This window comes from Oncorhynchus tshawytscha, linkage group LG12, assembly GCF_018296145.1.
Source record: "Oncorhynchus tshawytscha isolate Ot180627B linkage group LG12, Otsh_v2.0, whole genome shotgun sequence".
In the NCBI taxonomy this organism is placed as follows: domain Eukaryota; kingdom Metazoa; phylum Chordata; class Actinopteri; order Salmoniformes; family Salmonidae; genus Oncorhynchus; species Oncorhynchus tshawytscha.
Genome location: NC_056440.1, coordinates 1,043,073 through 1,064,790, shown reverse-complemented (window position 1 = coordinate 1,064,790; position 21,718 = coordinate 1,043,073). Strand labels below are relative to the sequence as shown.

General features: G+C 43.5%; 1 protein-coding gene across 1 annotated transcript in view; it reads left to right on the top strand.

Annotated features, from left to right (window-relative positions):
• kank1a (KN motif and ankyrin repeat domains 1a) overlaps window positions 1-21,718 on the top strand; it is a 152,069-nt gene that overhangs the window by 45,251 nt on the left and 85,100 nt on the right. Inside the window, 1 exon segment of the mRNA XM_042331166.1 lies at window positions 8,858-8,913. Within this exon segment, the coding sequence (XP_042187100.1) occupies window positions 8,877-8,913 (37 nt within the window). The 5' untranslated portion in view covers window positions 8,858-8,876.

Below are 21,718 nucleotides of genomic sequence, written 5' to 3'. Positions count from 1 at the left end.
CAGTGGTAATATAGCTGGTCAGTGGTAATATAGCGGGTCTGTGGTAATATAGCTGGTCAGTGGTAATATAGCTGGTCAGTGGTAATATAGCTGGTCAGTGGTACTATAGCTGGTCAGTGGTAATATAGCTGGTCTGTGGTAATATAGCTGGTCTGTGGTAATATAGCTGGTCAGTGGTAATATAGCGGGTCAGTGGTAATATAGCTGCTGGTAATATAGCTGGTCAGTGGTAATATAGCTGGTCTGTGGTAATATAGCTGGTCTGTGGTAATATAGCGGGTCAGTGGTAATATAGCTGGTCAGTGGTAATATAGCTGGTGGTAATATAGCTGGTCAGTGGTAATATAGCTGGTGGTAATATAGCTGGTCAGTGGTAATATAGCTGGTCAGTGGTAATATAGCTGGTCAGTGGTAATATAGCTGGTGGTAATATAGCTGGTAAGTGGTAATATAGCTGGTGGTAATATAGCTGGTCAGTGGTAATATAGCTGGTCTGTGGTAATATAGCGGGTCTGTGGTAATATAGCGGGTCAGTGGTAATATAGCGGGTCAGTGGTAATATAGCTGGTCAGTGGTAATATAGCTGGTCTGTGGTAATATAGCTGGTGGTAATATAGCTGGTCTGTGGTAATATAGCGGGTCTGTGGTAATATAGTGGGTCAGTGGTAATATAGCTGGTCAGTGGTAATATAGCGGGTCTGTGGTAATATAGCTGGTCAGTGGTAATATAGCTGGTGGTAATATAGCTGGTCAGTTGTAATATAGCTGGTGGTAATATAGCTGGTCAGTGGTAATATAGCTGGTCAGTGGTAATATAGCTGGTGGTAATATAGCTGGTCAGTGGTAATATAGCTGGTCTGTGGTAATATAGCGGGTCAGTGGTAATATAGCTGGTCAGTGGTAATATAGCTGGTGGTAATATAGCTGGTCTGTGGTAATATAGCGGGTCTGTGGTAATATAGTGGGTCAGTGGTAATATAGCTGGTCAGTGGTAATATAGCTGGTGGTAATATAGCTGGTCTGTGGTAATATAGCGGGTCTGTGGTAATATAGTGGGTCAGTGGTAATATAGCTGGTCAGTGGTAATATAGCTGGTCTGTGGTAATATAGCTGGTGGTAATATAGCTGGTGGTAATATAGCGGGTGGTAATATAGCTGGTCAGTGGTAATATAGCTGGTCAGTGGTAATATAGCTGGTCAGTGGTAATATAGCAGGTCTGTGGTAATATAGCGGGTCTGTGGTAATATAGCTGGTGGTAATATAGCTGGTCTGTGGTAATATAGCTGGTCTGTGGTAATATAGCTGGTCTGTGGTAATATAGCTGGTCTGTGGTAATATAGCTGGTCTGTGGTAATATAGCTGGTCTGTGGTAATATAGCTGGTCAGTGGTAATATAGCTGGTCAGTGGTAATATAGCTGGTCTGTGGTAATATAGCTGGTCAGTGGTAATATAGCTGGTCTGTGGTAATATAGTTTGTCATTGGTAATATAGCTGGTCGGTGGTAATTTAGCTGGTGGTAAGATAGCTGGTCAGTGGTAATATAGCTGGTCTGTGGTAATATAGCGGGTCAGTGGTAATATAGCTGGTGGTAATATAGCTGGTCAGTGGTAACATAGCTGGTGGTAATATAGCTGGTCTGTGGTAATATAGCGGGTCTGTGGTAATATAGCGGGTCAGTGGTAATATAGCTGGTCAGTGGTAATATAGCTGGTGGTAATATAGCTGGTCAGTGGTAATATAGCTGGTCTGTGGTAATATAGCTGGTCTGTGGTAATATAGCTGGTCTGTGGTAATATAGCTGGTGGTAATATAGCTGGTCAGTGGTAATATAGCTGGTCAGTGGTACTATAGCTGGTCTGTGGTACTATAGCTGGTCTGTGGTAATATAGCTGGTCAGTGGTAATCAGTGGTATAGCTGGTCTGTGGTAATATAGCTGGTCTGTGGTAATATAGCGGGTCTGTGGTAATATGGTCAGGTCTGTGGTAATATAGCTGGTCAGTGGTAATATAGCTGGTCTGTGGTAATATAGCTCTGTGGTCTGTGGTAATATAGCGGGTCAGTGGTAATATAGCGGGTCAGTGGTAATGCTGGTCTGTATATAGCTGGTCAGTGGTAATATAGCTGGTCTGTGGTAATATAGCTGGTCTGTGCTGGTAATATAGCTGGTCTGTGGTAATATAGCTGGTCTGTGGTAATATAGCTGGTGGTAATATAGCTGGTCAGTGGTAATATAGCTGGTGGTAATATAGCTGGTCAGTGGTAATATAGCGGGTCTGTGGTAATATAGCGGGTCAGTGGTAATATAGCTGGTGGTAATATAGCTGGTCAGTGGTAATATAGCTGGTGGTAATATAGCTGGTCTGTGGTAATATAGCTGGTCAGTGGTACTATAGCTGGTCTGTGGTAATATAGCTGGTCAGTGGTAATATAGCTGGTCAGTGGTACTATAGCTGGTCTGTGGTAATATAGCTGGTCAGTGGTAATATAGCTGGTCAGTGGTAATATAGCTGGTCTATGGTAATATAGCGGGTCTGTGGTAATATAGCGGGTCTGTGGTAATATAGCTGGTCAGTGGTAATATAGCTGGTCTGTGGTAATATAGCTGGTCTGTGGTAATATAGCTGGTCTGTGGTAATATAGCTGGTCTGTGGTAATATAGCTGGTCTGTGGTAATATAGCTGGTGGTAATATAGCTGGTCAGTGGTAATATAGCTGGTCAGTGGTACTATAGCTGGTCTGTGGTAATATAGCTGGTCAGTGGTAATATAGCTGGTCTGTTGTAATATAGCTGGTCAGTGGTAATATAGCTGGTCTGTGGTAATATAGCAGGTCTGTGGTAATATAGCGGGTCTGTGGTAATATAGCTGGTCTGTGGTAATATAGCTGGTCAGTGGTAATATAGCTGGTGGTAATATAGCTGGTCTGTGGTAATATAGCGGGTCTGTGGTAATATAGCGGGTCAGTGGTAATATAGCTGGTCTGTGGTAATATAGCTGGTCTGTGGTAATATAGCTGGTCTGTGGTAATATAGCTGGTCAGTGGTAATATAGCTGGTCAGTGGTAATATAGCTGGTCTGTGGTAATATAGCTGGTCTGTGGTAATATAGCTGGTCTGTGGTCATATAGCTGGTCTGTGGTAATATAGCTGGTCTGTGGTAATATAGCTGGTCAGTGGTAATATAGCTGGTCTGTGGTAATATAGCTGGTCAGTGGTAATATAGCTGGTCTGTGGTAATATAGCTGGTCAGTGGTACTATAGCTGGTCAGTGGGAATATAGCTGGTCAGTGGGAATATAGCTGGTCAGTGGGAATATAGCTGGTCTGTGGTAATATAGCTGGTCTGTGGTAATATAGCTGGTCTGTGGTAATATAGCTGGTCTGTGGTAATATAGCTGGTGGTAATATAGCTGGTCTGTGGTAATATAGCTGGTGTGTGGTAATATAGCTGGTCTGTGGTAATATAGCTGGTCTGTGGTAATATAGCTGGTCTGTGGTAATATAGCTGGTCAGTGGTAATATAGCTGGTGGTAATATAGCTGGTCTGTGGTAATATAGCGGGTCTGTGGTAATATAGCGGGTCAGTGGTAATATAGCTGGTCTGTGGTAATATAGCTGGTCTGTGGTAATATAGCTGGTCTGTGGTAATATAGCTGGTCAGTGGTAATATAGCTGGTCAGTGGTAATATAGCTGGTCTGTGGTAATATAGCTGGTCTGTGGTAATATAGCTGGTCTGTGGTAATATAGCTGGTCTGTGGTAATATAGCTGGTCAGTGGTAATATAGCTGGTCTGTGGTAATATAGCTGGTCAGTGGTAATATAGCTGGTCTGTGGTAATATAGCTGGTCAGTGGTACTATAGCTGGTCAGTGGGAATATAGCTGGTCAGTGGGAATATAGCTGGTCAGTGGGAATATAGCTGGTCTGTGGTAATATAGCTGGTCTGTGGTAATATAGCTGGTCTGTGGTAATATAGCTGGTCTGTGGTAATATAGCTGGTCTGTGGTAATATAGCTGGTCTGTGGTAATATAGCTGGTCAGTGGTACTATAGCTGGTCAGTGGGAATATAGCTGGTCAGTGGGAATATTACTGGTCTGTGGTAATATTGCTGGTCAGTGGTAATATAGCTGGTCTGTGGTAATATAGCTGGTCAGTGGTACTATAGCTGGTCAGTGGGAATATAGCTGGTCAGTGGGAATATAGCTGGTCAGTGGGAATATTACTGGTCTGTGGTAATATTGCTGGTCAGTGGTAATATAGCTGGTCTGTGGTAATATAGCTGGTGGTAATATAGCTGGTCTGTGGTAATATAGCGGGTCTGTGGTAATATAGCTGGTCAGTGGGAATATAGCTGGTCTGTGGTAATATAGCTGGTCTGTGGTAATATAGCTGGTCTGTGGTAATATAGTTTGTCATTGGTAATATAGCTGGTCGGTGGTAATTTAGCTGGTGGTAAGATAGCTGGTCAGTGGTAATATAGCTGGTCTGTGGTACTATAGCTGGTCAGTGGTACTATAGCTGGTCAGTGGTAATATAGCTGGTCAGTGGTAATATAGCTGGTCGGGAGGCTTGGTTAGGGGCTTGGTTAGGGGTCGGGAGGCTTGATTCGGGGCTTGGTTAGGGGTCTGGAGGCTTGGCTAGGGGTCTGGTTAGGGGTCTGGAGGCTTGGTTAGGGGCTTGGTGAGGGGTCTGGAGGCTTGGTTAGGGGCTTGGTGAGGGTTCTGGAGGCTTGGCTAGGGGCTTGGTGAGGGTCGGGAGGCTTGGTTAGGGGTCGGGAGGCTTGGTTAGGGGTCGGGAGGCTTGGTTACAGTCCTGGTGAGGGGTCGGGAGGCTTGGTTAGAGGCCTGGTGATGGGTCAGGAGTCTTGGCTAGGGGCTTGGTGAGGGGTCTGGAGGCTTGGCTAGGGGTCTGGTGAGGGGTCTGCAGGCTTGGTTAGGGGCTTGGTGAGGGTTCTGGAGGCTTGGTTAGGGGCTTGGTGAGGGGTCTGGAGGCTTGGCTAGGGGCTTGGTGAGGGGTCGGGATGCTTGGTTAGGGGTCGGGAGGCTTGGTTAGGGGTCGGGAGGCTTGGTTAGAGTCCTGGTGAGGGGTCGGGAGGCTTGGTTAGAGGCCTGGTGATGGGTCAGGAGTCTTGGCTAGGGGCTTGGTTAGGGGTCTGGAGGCTTGGCTAGGGGCATGGTGTGGGGTTTGGAGGCTTGGTGAGGGACTTGGCTAGGGGCTTGGTGAGGGGTCTGGAGGCTTGGTTAGGGGCTTGGTGAGGGGTCGGGAGGCTTGGCTAGGGCTCAGGGGACACTGGCTAAAGGCTGTTTCCTCTAATAGGAAGATCGCTGTCATCTAAGGTATTAGCTGTCTAATCTTAGCTGTACCCCCCCCTCCCCCGGGCTGTGGGTTGGGGATGCCATGCACATAGGTTATAGTACAGTGTTACTGCTTCAGCTGCTACCTGTATGCTGTCTGTCTGTGGGAGAGGAGAGAGGTAGAATGAGACTTGCAGGTAGGAGCTCAGTGTTCAGTTAGAAACATAACATTTGATTGTGTTGTTTTGATGGTTGACTGAATTTGTCATGTTTGTTAGTAGTATCTAACTTTGTAAGTACATATCTAACTCTTGCAAGAGTGCAAAGGCAGTTAACCAGCTAGCACATAATGTTTATATGTTAAATAAATTACTAAACTTCATTTTTAAGCCCACGTTTTATCATAATTATTTATAAAAAAATATCTGTCATCTGTATCTTGCAGAGGGGGCACACTGACTTGACCCTGGCAAAGAATACCCCGCCTATTCTCCTTACCCAGCGAGCACAACGTTCTGGGAACCATATGTTTCTTAGATCTTGGTGAGAGTGTGGTCGTCCTATGGTTATTCTACATACAGCCTTCCCACAGCGTTCTGGGAACCATATGTTTCTTAGATCTTGGTGAGAGTGTGGTCGTCCTATGGTTATTCTACATACAGCCTTCCCACAGCGTTCTGGGAACCATATGTTTCTTAGATCTTGGTGAGGGTGTGGTCGTCCTATGGTTATTCTACATACAGCCTTCCCACAGCGTTCTGGGAACCATATGTTTCTTAAATCTTGGTGAGAGTGTGGTCGTCCTATGGTTATTCTACATACAGCCTTCCCACAGCGTTCTGGGAACCATATGTTTCTTAGATCTTGGTGAGAGTGTGGTCGTCCTATGGTTATTCTACATACAGCCTTCCCACAGCGTTCTGGGAACCATATGTTTCTTAGATCTTGGTGAGAGTGTGGTCGTCCTATGGTTATTCTACATACAGCCTTCCCACAGCGTTCTGGGAACCATATGTTTCTTAGATCTTGGTGAGAGTGTGGTCGTCCTATGGTTATTCTACATACAGCCTTCCCACAGCGTTCTGGGAACCATATGTTTCTTAGATCTTGGTGAGAGTGTGGTCGTCCTATGGTTATTCTACATACAGCCTTCCCACAGCGTTCTGGGAACCATATGTTTCTTAGATCTTGGTGAGAGTGTGGTCATCCTATGGTTATTGGGAATGTTCTCAAATAGTTCAGAGAACGTTAAGAAACAACGTTATTCTGTTGGGAATTTCAGTACTTGCAGCATGGCGTTTCCTCATGGTTCTATTTAAAGTCGTGTTCTCAAATTGTTCAGAGAACGTTAAGAACTTTAGTAACATTCTAAGAATGTTATTTAAAAACATTTTATATTCCGTTCTCCGCATCAACAAAACTCTCTCTATCCACCTTCTTCTCTAATTGGCCACACTTGATCTTAATGAGCACAAGTTTCCTTTTGAAATGGGGTGTGTTTTAGTAGACTAAAATGAACAGCCTTGTATGAGATATAAAAACATGGCATGCTAGCTCCATCCTGGTGGCTCAGTGGACTGATTCCATGGATGAAGAACACACCGTTACAGGTTTGAATCTCACTGATGCCGTGACACAGTAAAAAAAAGACGTGTTTGCTTGATCAATGCTTCAGGAAATGAATTTCCATGTGTCCTATCTGTGCTTTGAGTTAAAGGAAGTTATTGAAAAACCTCCAAATAATTTCAATCTCGGGGTGTAAATCGAAACCTCCCAGGAAAACTGTCTAGGAACCAGAGTAAAACATTCTCCGAACCACTCTGTAACCTTAAAATAAACGTTCCCAAACCGGGCCAAATGTTCACTTCTGTTCTCAGAATGTTTAAAAAAACACTGGCTTTATTCCCACAACCAATAGAGTACCACAGTATGAGTCGTAATACCCATAAAACCTAGAGGTCAAACAGAGAAACGGTTCCAATAGTTTTTCCACCATACATGTTAGAAACACCTGAAATAAGGGCCGTGTTTCATGCAGGCTTATCCTGGCGTGCCGTTTTCATAATTTTGTAAAGCTCTGTAGGACAAGGGGACTTTTATTAATATATTTGCCCTTATTTACTCCCCAAAATGAAATTCTAATGTGGCTATCATACAGAACACAAATGCCATGATGCTCTGGACAAGACTGCCGAATCAAGGCAAAGGTAAGAAACTCTGGATGAACTATAATGATTAAACTGGCTATGTTTTTTAGAGTGTTTATTCTGTGAACTGTCTTGTATAAGTTTGAAATTGACACAATACCTGTTAGCAACGGTGTCAGCTAGAGATGACATGCAGGAGCTGGCAGGGATTTGAAGTTTTGCATGTCGTCTACTTTGATGCTGATTTGCATTCTCGAGTCTGAGAGTAAATAGAGCTGAATATATTGATCAAAGTCACCTTGTCCGAGAGATATTTACATGGTAATTAAAACATCACGCCATGGTAAGCCTACTCGAAACACAGCCCTTATTTTACGTTTTTCTCCCTATGGGAAAAATGTATGGTGGTAAAACAAATGGAACCATTTCCCTGTTTCAACCGCTAGGTTTTATGGGTATTATGACATCTCCACTGTGGAGCTCTATGTTAAACCAAAAACATATTTTACTACGACTTCCAAGGAACCAAATGTGCTAGCTGGGTAGTTTACGCATTCCCTCGAGAATGTTCCCCTAGTCCAGTTTATATATATATGACTCGTTCCCTCGAATGTTCCCCTAGTCCAGTTTATATATATATGACTCGTTCCCTCGAATGTTCCCCTAGTCCAGTTAATATATATATGACTCGTTCCCTCGAATGTTCCCCTAGTCCAGTTTATATATATATGACTCGTTCTAGAACATAGCATAGTGCAACTGAAAGCTCCTTCATCTTTCAGATAGTATAATTAGCTCTGAAATGTGACCTGCCATGCTGGTATATTTAACCAGGACTCTTAGTTTGAGTCTATTTTGAAGTGGAAGTACATTTGGGCCGAGGCTACATGCGCATGCTGCAGGTTTAAATATTGGCAAACATTTATTCAGCTACAGTTGAATACTTTCCTCTATTTACCTTTTAAATGATGCAATAGAGTTGAAACTGTTTGCTTAAACAATGTCTATAAATGTCACTGATCAGCTAAAGTGGTCTAGTTCACCGATGTTGTTATGGCTACATACGGTTAAACGTTTTAGTGGCAAGCCACTTGAAAATGGCCTCCCTATTATGACTCGGTCAGCCATATGTTGTTTTGCTGCAAAATGGCAGTTACCTAAAGCCTCTGACTGCCATGTTAGCTTTCCCCCATACTTCACCCGCTAACTGATATAATAATGAACATCTGGGGCCCTTTTTAAGCCCTTTTACTCAGATTAACCAGTCAGGTGACTCGGTATACAGGTTTGTCTTCTGATGTTGACCATCTACTTGGTTGTATTAGGATTTCAATTGAAAATAGTTTATTTAAGAAAATGTATGTGCATGTGAGTGGCAGCAGGCCTATTTTAAGGTTCTCCTCCCTCCTCTACAGGTGTGTATACCAACAACCCATGGAGCAGGAAACCTTGGAAACCTTGGAGATTATTGGTCAGTCGTGTGTGTGTGTGTGTGTGTGTGTGTGTTCGTGCGTGTGTCTGTGGTGGTATAATGTTTTGGGGAGCATCTCTCTGTCAGTAGCTCCTCTCTCCCTCTCCTTTCACCCTCTCTGCTGCTTTACAGTTTATATAGCTTTATGATGAAAATGGTTTTGTTACAGTCTAATGATATGGAAATGCTTGAGTTGAAAGTACTAGTCATTTTCCACAGTCACTAGTCATTTTCCACAGTCACTGGTCATTTTCCACAGTCACGGGTCATTTTCCACCGTCACGGGCAGTCACGGGTCATTTTCCACCGTCACGGGCAGTCACGGGTCATTTTCCACAGTCACGGGCAGTCACGGGTCATTTTCCAGTCACGGGTCATTTTCCTCAGTTGTCCTCTTTGTACACCCCACTGAAGGAGTGATTTGTGATTGGTCCTTATCTCTGGGCACTAAAAGCCAGGTTGAATTCTTGTCCTGTCTGTTTAGGCTGTAAAGATCTGACCCTGCCTATCTGAGACACATCGGCTGTGAAAACCTGGTTAGAATCTGTGCTTGTTTGTACAATACTTTAAGGGATAATTACCCATATCTCCTTGGTTAGCTTGCCTCCCCCTAGCAGGGGTAAACAGCTCTTTGTGTAGGTGGAGTGTATAATCTTTAACTTTTTCTCTCTGGTTTCATCCGGAGGTTAAGCTTCCTTGCAGTTGCTCTGATAAAAGGAGCTCTGCCTGATCCTTGGTGTAAGGAGTGCGCTGAGAGTCGGGAAACAAATTCAGGGAGTGTTTTAATAAATAAAGGAAACGCAAACAACGCACCGAAACGAAAACAGTCAATAACACCCGAAGAAAGAACCAAGGGGAGTGACAGATATAGGGAAGATAATCAAGGAGGTGATGGAGTCCAGGTGAGTGTCATGAGGCGCAGGTGAGCGAGACGATGGTGATAGGTGTACAGGATAGTCAGCAGCCTGATGACCTAGAGGCTGGAGAGGGAGTATACGTGGCAGTACACCCTCCCCGATGCGCGGCTCCAGCCGCAGGACGCAGTCAAGAGGGACGAACCCGGGGATCAGGAGCAGACCAGGAACCATCACCCCAGCTGAGGCACGGGAACCTGTCGAGTCAGCTGGAGACGCGGGAACCTGTGAGGCCGGATCACCAGGCTCCCCGGGCCTCGGCCGGATCGACAGGCTCCCCGGCCTCGGCCGGATCGACAGGCTCCCCTGCCTCGGCCGGATCGACAGGCTCCCCTGCCTCGGCCGGATCGACAGGCTCCCCTGCCTCGGCCGGATCGACAGGTTCCCGCGCCTCCAGCTGACTCGACAGGTTCCCGTGCCTCAGCTGGGGTGATGGTTCCTGGTCTGCTCCTGATCCCCGGGTTCGTCCCTTTTGACTGCGTCCTGCGGCTGGAGCCGCGCGTGACGAGGCCGTCATTGAAAATAAGAATTTGTTCTTAACTGACTTGCCTAGTTAAATAAAGGTAAGGTAAAATAAAAAATACAGGGAGTACCAGTACCAGATCAATGTGGAGCTACAGTGGGGAGAACAAGTATTTGATACACTGCAGGTTTTCCTACTTACAAAGCATGTAGAGGTCTGTCATTTTTATCATAGGTACACTTCAACTGTGAATCCAGAAAATCACATTGTATGATTTTTAAGTAATTCATTTGCATTTTATTGCATGACATAAGTATTTGATACATCAGAAAAGCAGAACTTAATATTTGGTACAGAAACCTTTGTTTGCAATTACAGAGATCATACGTTTCCTGTAGTTCTTGACCAGGTTTGCACACACTGCAGCAGGGATTTTGGCCCACTCCTCCATACAGACCTTCTCCAGATCCTTCAGGTTTCGGGGCTGTCACTGGGCAATACGGACTTTCAGCTCCCTCCAAAGATGTTCTATTGGGTTCAGGTCTGGAGACTGGCTAGGCCACTCCAGGACCTTGAGATGCTTCTTACGGAGCCACTCCTTAGTTGCCCTGGCTGTGTGTTTCGGGTCGTTGTCATGCTGGAAGACCCAGCCACGGCCCATCTTCAATGCTCTTACTGAGGGAAGGAGGTTGTTGGCCAAGATTACAGACCTCTACATGCTTTGTAAGTAGTAAAACCTACAAAATCGGCAGTGTATCAAATACTTGTTCTGTATTGTTCTGTGTATCAAATACCAGATCAATGTGGAGCTATATACAGGGAGGAGTGTTGTATGGCATTGAAGCTCGTCTGGAGGTTTGTTAACACAGTGTCCAAATAAGGGCCAGTTATATACAGAATGGTGTTGTCTGAGTAGAGGTGGATCAGGGAATCACCTGCAGCAAGAGTGACATCGATATATACAGAGAAAAGATTTGGGCTGAGAATTGAACCCTGTGGCACCCCCACAGAGACTGCCAGAGGTCCGGACAACAGGCCCTCCGATTTGACACACTGACCTTTTGACACTTTTTGACGCACACTTTCGCACCAAAGTATGTTCATCTCTAGGAGTCAGAACGCGTCTCCTTCCTGAACGGTAAGACGGCTGCGTGGTCCCATGGTGTTTATACTTGCGTACTGTTGTTTGTACAGATGAACGTGGTACCTTCAGGCGTTTGGAAATTGCCTCCCAAGGATGAACCAGAGAGGTCTTGTCTGATTTCTTTAAATTTTTCCATGATGTCAAGCAAAGAGGCACTGAGTTTGAAGGTAGTCCTTGAAATACATCCACAGGTACACCTCAAATTGACTCAAATGATGACAATTAGCCAAACAGAAGCTTCTAAAGCCATGACATCATTTTTCTGGAATTTTCCAAGCTGTTTAAAGGCACAGTCAACTTAGTGTATGTAAACTTCTGACCCACTGGAATTGTGATACAGTGAAATAATCTGTCTGTGAAGAATTGTTGGAAAAATTACTTGTCATGCACAAAGTAGATGTCCTAACTGACTTGCCAAAACTATAGTTGGTTAACAAGAAATGTGTGGAGTGGTTGAAAAATGAGTTTTAATGACTCCAGCCTATGTAAACCTCCGACTTCAACTGTATGTACAGATTAGTCAATGTGCGGGGGTACAGGTTAGTTGAGGTCATTTGTACATGTAGGTAGGGGTGAAGTGACTATACATAGATAATAAACAGTAGTACAGGTTAAAGGTCATTTGTATATGTAGGTAGGGGTGAAATGACTACGTATAGATAATAAACAGTAGTACAGGTTAAAGGTCATTTGTATATGTAGGTAGGGGTGAAGTGACTACGCATAGATAATAAACAGTAGTACAGGTTAAAGGTCATTTGTATATGTAGGTAGGGGTGAAGTGACTATACATAGATAATAAACAGTAGTACAGGTTAAAGGTCATTTGTACATGTAGGTAGGGGTGAAATGACTACGCATAGATAATAAACAGTAGTACAGGTTAAAGGTCATTTGTATATGTAGGTAGGGGTGAAATGACTACGCATAGATAATAAACAGTAGTACAGGTTAAAGGTAATTTGTATATGTAGGTAGGGGTGAAATGACTACGCATAGATAATAAACAGTAGTACAGGTTAAAGGTCATTTGTATATGTAGGTAGGGGTGAAGTGACTACATAGATAATAAACAGCGAGCAGCAGCAGTGTAAAAACAGGGGGTTAATGTAATAGTCCGGGTGGCCATTTGATTAATTGTTCAGCAGTCTAATGGCTTGGGGGTGGAAGCTGTTAAGGAACCTCTTGGACCTAGACTTGACTCCCCGGCTTTCTGTGTGGTAGCAGAGAGAACAGTGTATGGCTTTGGGGAGTGGAGTCTTTGGCAAATGTTCGTGTCTTCTTCTAACACCATCTGGATGACAGAGAGCAGTGATGTCTTTGGGCTGTGTGCCACTGTAGCTCTTTGCGGTCAAGGGCAGTAGATTTGTCATACCAAGTGATGATGCAGCTGTAGAACTTGCCCTTGAAGAGGCGCTGTGTGGTGTTTATGGACCAGGTCCTTAGTGCTTAATCTTTCCAGCCTCCAGAGGGGAAGAGGCGCTGTGTGGTGTTTATGGTCCAGGTCCTTAGTGCTTAATCTTTCCAGCCTCCAGAGGGGAAGAGGCGCTGTGTGGTGTTTATGGACCAGGTCCTTAGTGCTTAATCTTTCCAGCCTCCAGAGGGGAAGAGGCGCTGTGTGGTGTTTATGGACCAGGTCCTTAGTGCTTAATCTTTCCAGCCTCCAGAGGGGAAGAGGCGCTGTGTGGTGTTTATGGTCCAGGTCCTTAGTGCTTAATCTTTCCAGCCTCCAGAGGGGAAGAGGCGCTGTGTGGTGTTTATGGACCAGGTCCTTAGTGCTTAATCTTTCCAGCCTCCAGAGGGGAAGAGGCGCTGTGTGGTGTTTATGGACCAGGTCCTTAGTGCTTAATCTTTCCAGCCTCCAGAGGGGAAGAGGCGCTGTGTGGTGTTTATGGACCAGGTCCTTAGTGCTTAATCTTTCCAGCCTCCAGAGGGGAAGAGGCGCTGTGTGGTGTTTATGGACCAGGTCCTTAGTGCTTAATCTTTCCAGCCTCCAGAGGGGAAGAGGCGCTGTGTGGTGTTTATGGTCCAGGTCCTTAGTGCTTAATCTTTCCAGCCTCCAGAGGGGAAGAGGCGCTGTGTGGTGTTTATGGTCCAGGTCCTTAGTGCTTAGATGTGTGTGTCATGTAGGTGCGAAATGCCTTAATGTGTTTTCCATCACACACACTTCCCAGCGACCCAACAGCTGTTAGAGTTTGTTAGTGTTTGTTAGTGTTTGTTAGAGTTTGTTAGTGTTTGTTAGTGTTTGTTAGTGTTTGTTAGTGTTTGTTTGTGTTTGTTAGTTTGTTTGTGTTTGTTTGTGTGTCTGTGTTCAGTCCGTATCACTGTCTGTGTTAGTGAACAACCAATATTGTTTTTTAAGGACCGATACAGATTTTTAGGTGCCAATGGATGATATTTTATGCCACTAATAAATATAACATTTCAGCATCTTGATGAGACATTTTCCCAGAGTGCCATGTATGCAGTAACAAATAAATTATGCAACCGGGCTCCTGAGTGGCGCAGCAGTCTAAGGCACTGCATCTCGGTGCAAGAGGCGTCACTACAGTTCCTGGTTCGATTCCAGGCTGTATCACATCCGGCCGTGATTGGGAGTCCCATAGGGACTTTGGTAAAATGAACATTTGTTTTTTTTAATAATCTACTACATTATGATAATCATTTTATCCGAATGGTACGTCTCTTGATCAACTGGGTACATTAAGATGTCAAAGGCCTGCTCACAATACAGATGAATATATCATCTATAGAACTGCATTCATTGAGTTAATAAGCTCATTGGACATGAGAGGCAAGTGCTCTTGCGCTATAAAGGGGAGAATGGCTGCGCTTGATAATCAAGGGCTGATGGGCGATAGACTAGGAAAGGCTAATATTGGAGAAAAATATTGGCCTTAATACTTATCATTTGTTCTCTAGTCTAGGGGTTTCCTAACTAACTCCAGTCTGAGGTTGTGTGTTTTTATGTGTGTGTGTGTTTGTCCTGGCTAAATAAACCCATCTAGATATGACAGTAGTCTGACAGGACCAGGGTTGTTAGGTTTAGAGACAGTAGACTGACAGGACCAGGGTTGTTAGGATTAGAGACAGTAGTCTGACAGGACCAGGGTTGTTAGGATTAGAGACAGTAGTCTGACAGGACCAGGGTTGTTAGACTGACAGGACCAGGGTTGTTAGGATTAGAGACAGTAGTCTGACAGGACCAGGGTTGTTAGGATTAGATACAGTAGTCTGACAGGACCAGGGTTGTTAGGTTTAGAGACAGTAGACTGACAGGACCAGGGTTGTTAGACTGACAGGACCAGGGTTGTTAGGATTAGAGACAGTAGTCTGACAGGACCAGGGTTGTTAGGATTAGAGACAGTAGTCTGACAGGACCAGGGTTGTTAGGATTAGAGACAGTAGTCTGACAGGACCAGGGTTGTTAGGATTAGAGACAGTAGTCTGACAGGACCAGGGTTGTTAGGATTAGAGACAGTAGTCTGACAGGACCAGGGTTGTTAGGATTAGATACAGTAGTCTGACAGGACCAGGGTTGTTAGGATTAGAGATAGTAGTCTGACAGGACCAGGGTTGTTAGGATTAGATACAGTAGTCTGACAGGACCAGGGTTGTTAGGATTAGATACAGTAGTCTGACAGGACCAGGGTTGTTAGGATTAGAGACAGTAGTCTGACAGGACCAGGGTTGTTAGGATTAGAGACAGTAGTCTGACAGGACCAGGGTTGTTAGGATTAGAGACAGTAGTCTGACAGGACCAGGGTTGTTAGGATTAGAGACAGTAGTCTGACAGGACCAGGGTTGTTAGGATTAGAGACAGTAGTCTGACAGGACCAGGGTTGTTAGGATTAGATACAGTAGTCTGACAGGACCAGGGTTGTTAGGATTAGAGACAGTAGTCTGACAGGACCAGGGTTGTTAGGATTAGAGACAGTAGTCTGACAGGACCAGGGTTGTTAGGATTAGAGATAGTAGTCTGACAGGACCAGGGTTGTTAGGATTAGATACAGTAGTCTGACAGGACCAGGGTTGTTAGGATTAGATACAGTAGTCTGACAGGACCAGGGTTGTTAGGATTAGATACAGTAGTCTGACAGGACCAGGGCTGTTAGGATTAGAGACAGTAGTCTGACAGGACCAGGGTTGTTGTTAGGTATTAGGACCAGGGTTGTTACAGAGACAGTAGTCTGACAGGACCAGGGTTGTTAGGATTAGAGACAGTAGTCTGACAGGACCAGGGTTGTTAGGATTAGAGACAGTAGTCTGACAGGACCAGGGTTGTTAGGATTAGAGACAGTAGTCTGACTGGACCAGGGTTGTTAGGATTAGAGACAGTAGTCTGACAGGACCAGGGTTGTTAGGATTAGATACAGTAGTCTGACAGGACCAGGGTTGTTAGGATTAGATACAGTAGTCTGACAGGACCAGGGTTGTTAGGATTAGAGATAGTAGTCTGACAGGACCAGGGTTGTTAGGACTAGATACAGTAGTCTGACAGGACCAGGGTTGTTAGGATTAGATACAGTAGTCTGACAGGACCAGGGTTGTTAGGATTAGATACAGTAGTCTGACAGGACCAGGGTTGTTAGGATTAGAGATAGTAGTCTGACAGGACCAGGGTTGTTAGGATTAGATACAGTAGTCTGACAGGACCAGGGTTGTTAGGATTAGATACAGTAGTCTGACAGGACCAGGGTTGTTAGGATTAGAGACAGTAGTCTGACAGGACCAGGGTTGTTAGGATTAGAGACAGTAGTCTGACAGGACCAGGGTTGTTAGGATTAGAGACAGTAGTCTGACAGGACCAGGGTTGTTAGGATTAGAGACAGTAGTCTGACGGGACCAGGGTTGTTAGGATTAGAGACAGTAGTCTGACAGGACCAGGGTTGTTAGGATTAGAGACAGTAGTCTGACAGGACCAGGGTTGTTAGGATTAGAGACAGTAGTCTGACGGGACCAGGGTTGTTAGGATTAGAGACAGTAGTCTGACAGGACCAGGGTTGTTAGGATTAGAGACAGTGGTCTGACAGGACCAGGGTTGTTAGGATTAGAGACAGTAGTCTGACAGGACCAGGGTTGTTAGGATTAGAGACAGTAGTCTGACAGGACCAGGGTTGTTAGGATTTGTTTTTGTATTAGCTGCTGCCTTGTTGGCTGTTTTTCCCAAATCAAGTCAAATTTTACTGGTCACATACACATGTTTTGCAGGTGTTATTGCGGGTGTCGCGACAGTGTCTTGTGTTCCTAGCTCCAACAGTGCAGTAATATCTAACTAAATGCTTGTGTTCCTAGCTCCAACAGTGCAGTAATATCTAACTAAATGCTTGTGTTCCTAGCTCCAACAGTGCAGTAGTATCTAACTAAATGCTTGTGTTCCTAGCTCCAACAGTAATATCTAACTAAATGCTTGTGTTCCTAGCTCCAACAGTGCAGTAATATCTAACTAAATGCTTGTGTTCCTAGCTCCAACAGTAATATCTAACTAAATGCTTGTGTTCCTAGCTCCAACAGTGCAGTAATATCTAACTAAATGCTTGTGTTCCTAGCTCCAACAGTGCAGTAATATCTAACTAAATGCTTGTGTTCCTAGCTCCAACAGTGCAGTAATATCTAACTAAATGCTTGTGTTCCTAGCTCCAACAGTGCAGTAATATCTAACTAAATGCTTGTGTTCCTAGCTCCAACAGTGCAGTAATATCTAACTAAATGCTGGTGTTCCTAGCTCCAACAGTGCAGTAATATCTAACTAAATGCTGGTGTTCCTAGCTCTAACAATGCAGTAATATCTAACTAAATGCTTGTGTTCCTAGCTCCAACAGTGCAGTAGTATCTAACTAAATGCTGGTGTTCCTAGCACCAACAGTGCAGTAATATCTAACTAAATGCTTGTGTTCCTAGCTCCAACAGTGCAGTAGTATCTAACTAAATGCTTGTGTTCCTAGATCCAACAGTAATATCTAACTAAATGCTTGAGTTCCTAGCTCCAACACTGCAGTAATATCTAACTAAATGCTTGTGTTCCTAGCTCCAACACTGCAGTAATATCTAACTAAATGCTTGTGTTCCTAGCTCCAACAGTGCAGTAGTATCTAACTAAATGCTTGTGTTCCTAGCTCCAACAGTGCAGTAATATCTAACTAAATGCTTGTGTTCCTAGCTCCAACAGTGCAGTAGTATCTAACTAAATGCTTGTGTTCCTAGCTCCAACAGTGCAGTAGTATCTAACTAAATGCTTGTGTTCCTAGCTCCAACAGTAATATCTAACTAAATGCTTGTGTTCCTAGCTCCAACACTGCAGTAATATCTAACTAAATGCTTGTGTTCCTAGCTCCAACAGTGCAGTAATATCTAACTAAATGCTTGTGTTCCTAGCTCCAACAGTGCAGTAATATCTAACTAAATGCTGGTGTTCCTAGCTCCAACAGTGCAGTAATATCTAACTAAATGCTGGTGTTCCTAGCTCCAACAATGCATTAATATCTAACTAAATGCTTGTGTTCCTAGCTCCAACACTGCAGTAATATCTAACTAAATGCTTGTGTTCCTAGCTCCAACAGTGCAGTAGTATCTAACTAAATGCTGGTGTTCCTAGCTCCAACAGTGCAGTAATATCTAACTAAATGCTTGTGTTCCTTGCTCCAACAGTGCAGTAGTATCTAACTAAATGCTTGTGTTCCTAGCTCCAACAGTAATATCTAACTAAATGCTTGAGTTCCTAGCTCCAACACTGCAGTAATATCTAACTAAATGCTTGTGTTCCTAGCTCCAACACTGCGGTAATATCTAACTAAATGCTTGTGTTCCTAGCTCCAACAGTGCAGTAATATCTAACTAAATGCTTGTGTTCCTAGCTCCAACAGTGCAGTATTATCTAACTAAATGCTTGTGTTCCTAGCTCCAACAGTGCAGTAGTATCTAACTAAATGCTTGTGTTCCTAGCTCCAACAGTAATATCTAACTAAATGCTTGTGTTCCTAGCTCCAACACTGCAGTAATATCTAACTAAATGCTTGTGTTCCTAGCTCCAACTAGCTCCAACAGTGCAGTAATATCTAACTAAATGCTTGTGTTCCTAGCTCCAACAGTGCAGTAGTATCTAACTAAATGCTTGTGTTCCTAGCTCCAACAGTGCAGTAGTATCTAACTAAATGCCTGTGTTCCTAGCTCCAACAGTGCAGTAATATCTAACTAAATGCTTGTGTTCCTAGCTCCAACAGTGCAGTAATATCTAACTAAATGCCTGTGTTCCTAGCTCCAACAGTGCAGTAATATCTAACTAAATGCTTGTGTTCCTAGCTCCAACAGTGCAGTAATATCTAACTAAATGCCTGTGTTCCTAGCTCCAACAGTGCAGTAATATCTAACTAAATGCTTGTGTTCCTAGCTCCAACAACTAAATGCTGTGTTCAGTAACAGTATAGTATCTAACTAAATGCTTGTGTTCCTAGCTCCAACAGTAATATCTAACTAAATGCTTGTGTTCCTAGCTCCAACACTGCAGTAATATCTAACTAAATGCTTGTGTTCCTAGCTCCAACAGTGCAGTAATATCTAACTAAATGCTTGTGTTCCTAGCTCCAACAGTGCAGTAGTATCTAACTAAATGCTTGTGTTCCTAGCTCCAACAGTGCAGTAGTATCTAACTAAATGCTTGTGTTCCTAGCTCCAACAGTGCAGTAATATCTAACTAAATGCTTGTGTTCCTAGCTCCAACAGTGCAGTAATATCTAACTAAATGCTTGTGTTCCTAGCTCCAACAGTGCAGTAATATCTAACTAAATGCTTGTGTTCCTAGCTCCAACACTGCAGTAATATCTAACTAAATGCTTGTGTTCCTAGCTCCAACAGTGCAGTAGTATCTAACTAAATGCTTGTGTTCCTAGCTCCAACAGTAATATCTAACTAAATGTTTGTGTTCCTAGCTCCAACACTGCAGTAATATCTAACTAAATGCTTGTGTTCCTAGCTCCAACAGTGCAGTAATATCTAACTAAATGCTGGTGTTCCTAGCTCCAACAGTGCAGTAGTATCTAACTAAATGCTTGTGTTCCTAGCTCCAACAGTGCAGTAATATCTAACTAAATGCTTGTGTTCCTAGCTCCAACAGTGCAGTAGCATCTAACTAAACGCTTGTGTTCCTAGCTCCAACAGTAATATCTAACTAAATGCTTGTGTTCCTAGCTCCAACAGTGCAGTAATATCTAACTAAATGCTTGTGTTCCTAGCTCCAACAGTGCAGTATTATCTAACTAAATGCTTGTGTTCCTAGCTCCAACAGTGCAGTAGTATCTAACTAAATGCTTGTGTTCCTAGCTCCAACAGTAATATCTAACTAAATGCTTGTGTTCCTAGCTCCAACACTGCAGTAATATCTAACTAAATGCTTGTGTTCCTAGCTCCAACAGTGCAGTAATATCTAACTAAATGCTTGTGTTCCTAGCTCCAACAGTGCAGTAGTATCTAACTAAATGCTTGTGTTCCTAGCTCCAACAGTGCAGTAGTATCTAACTAAATGCTTGTGTTCCTAGCTCCAACAGTGCAGTAATATCTAACTAAATGCTTGTGTTCCTAGCTCCAACAGTGCAGTAATATTTAACTAAATGCTTGTGTTCCTAGCTCCAACAGTGCAGTAATATCTAACTAAATGCTTGTGTTCCTAGCTCCAACAGTGCAGTAATATCTAACTAAATGCTGGTGTTCCTAGCTCCAACAGTGCAGTAATATCTAACTAAATGCTTGTGTTCCTAGCTCCAACAGTGCAGTAGTATCTAACTAAATGCTTGTGTTCCTAGCTCCAACAGTAATATCTAACTAAATGCTTGTGTTCCTAGCTCCAACACTGCAGTAATATCTAACTAAATGCTTGTGTTCCTAGCTCCAACAGTGCAGTAATATCTAACTAAATGCTTGTGTTCCTAGCTCCAACAGTGCAGTAGTATCTAACTAAATGCTTGTGTTCCTAGCTCCAACAGTGCAGTAGTATCTAACTAAATGCTTGTGTTCCTAGCTCCAACAGTGCAGTAATATCTAACTAAATGCTTGTGTTCCTAGCTCCAACAGTGCAGTAATATTTAACTAAATGCTTGTGTTCCTAGCTCCAACAGTGCAGTAATATCTAACTAAATGCTTGTGTTCCTAGCTCCAACAGTGCAGTAATATCTAACTAAATGCTGGTGTTCCTAGCTCCAACAGTGCAGTAATATCTAACTAAATGCTTGTGTTCCTAGCTCCAACACTGCAGTAATATCTAACTAAATGCTTGTGTTCCTACCTCCAACAGTGCAGTAGTATCTAACTAAATGCTTGTGTTCCTAGCTCCAACAGTACTATCTAACTAAATGCTTGTGTTCCTTGCTCCAACACCGCAGTAATATCTAACTAAATGCTTGTGTTCCTAGCTCCAACAGTGCAGTAATATCTAACTAAATGCTGGTGTTCCTAGCTCCAACAGTGCAGTAATATCTAACTAAATGCTTGTGTTCCTAGCTCCAACAGTGCAGTAATATCTAACTAAATGCTTGTGTTCCTAGCTCCAACACTGCAGTAATATCTAACTAAATGCTTGTGTTCCTAGCTTCAACAGTGCAGTAGTATCTAACTAAATGCTGGTGTTCCTAGCTCCAACAATGCAGTAATATCTAACTAAATGCTTGTGTTCCTAGCTCCAACAGTGCAGTAGTATCTAACTAAATGCTTGTGTTCCTAGCTCCAACAGTGCAGTAATATCTAACTAAATGCTTGTGTTCCTAGCTCCAACAGTAATATCTAACTAAATGTTTGTGTTCCTAGCTCCAACACTGCAGTAATATCTAACTAAATGCTTGTGTTCCTAGCTCCAACAGTGCAGTAATATCTAACTAAATGCTGGTTCCTAGCTCCAACAGTGCAGTGTGTTCCTAGCTCCAACAGTGCAGTAATATCTAACTAAATGCTTGTGTTCCTAGCTCCAACAGTGCAGTAATATCTAACTAAATGCTTGTGTTCCTAGCTCCAACAGTGCAGTAATATCTAACTAAATGCTTGTGTTCCTAGCTCCAACAGTGCAGTAATATCTAACTAAATGCTTGTGTTCCTAGCTCCAACAGTAATATCTAACTAAATGTTTGTGTTCCTAGCTCCAACAGTGCAGTAGCATCTAACTAAACGCTTGTGTTCCTAGCTCCAACAGTAATATCTAACTAAATGCTTGTGTTCCTAGCTCCAACAGTGCAGTAATATCTAACTAAATGCTTGTGTTCCTAGCTCCAACAGTGCAGTAGCATCTAACTAAATGCTTGTGTT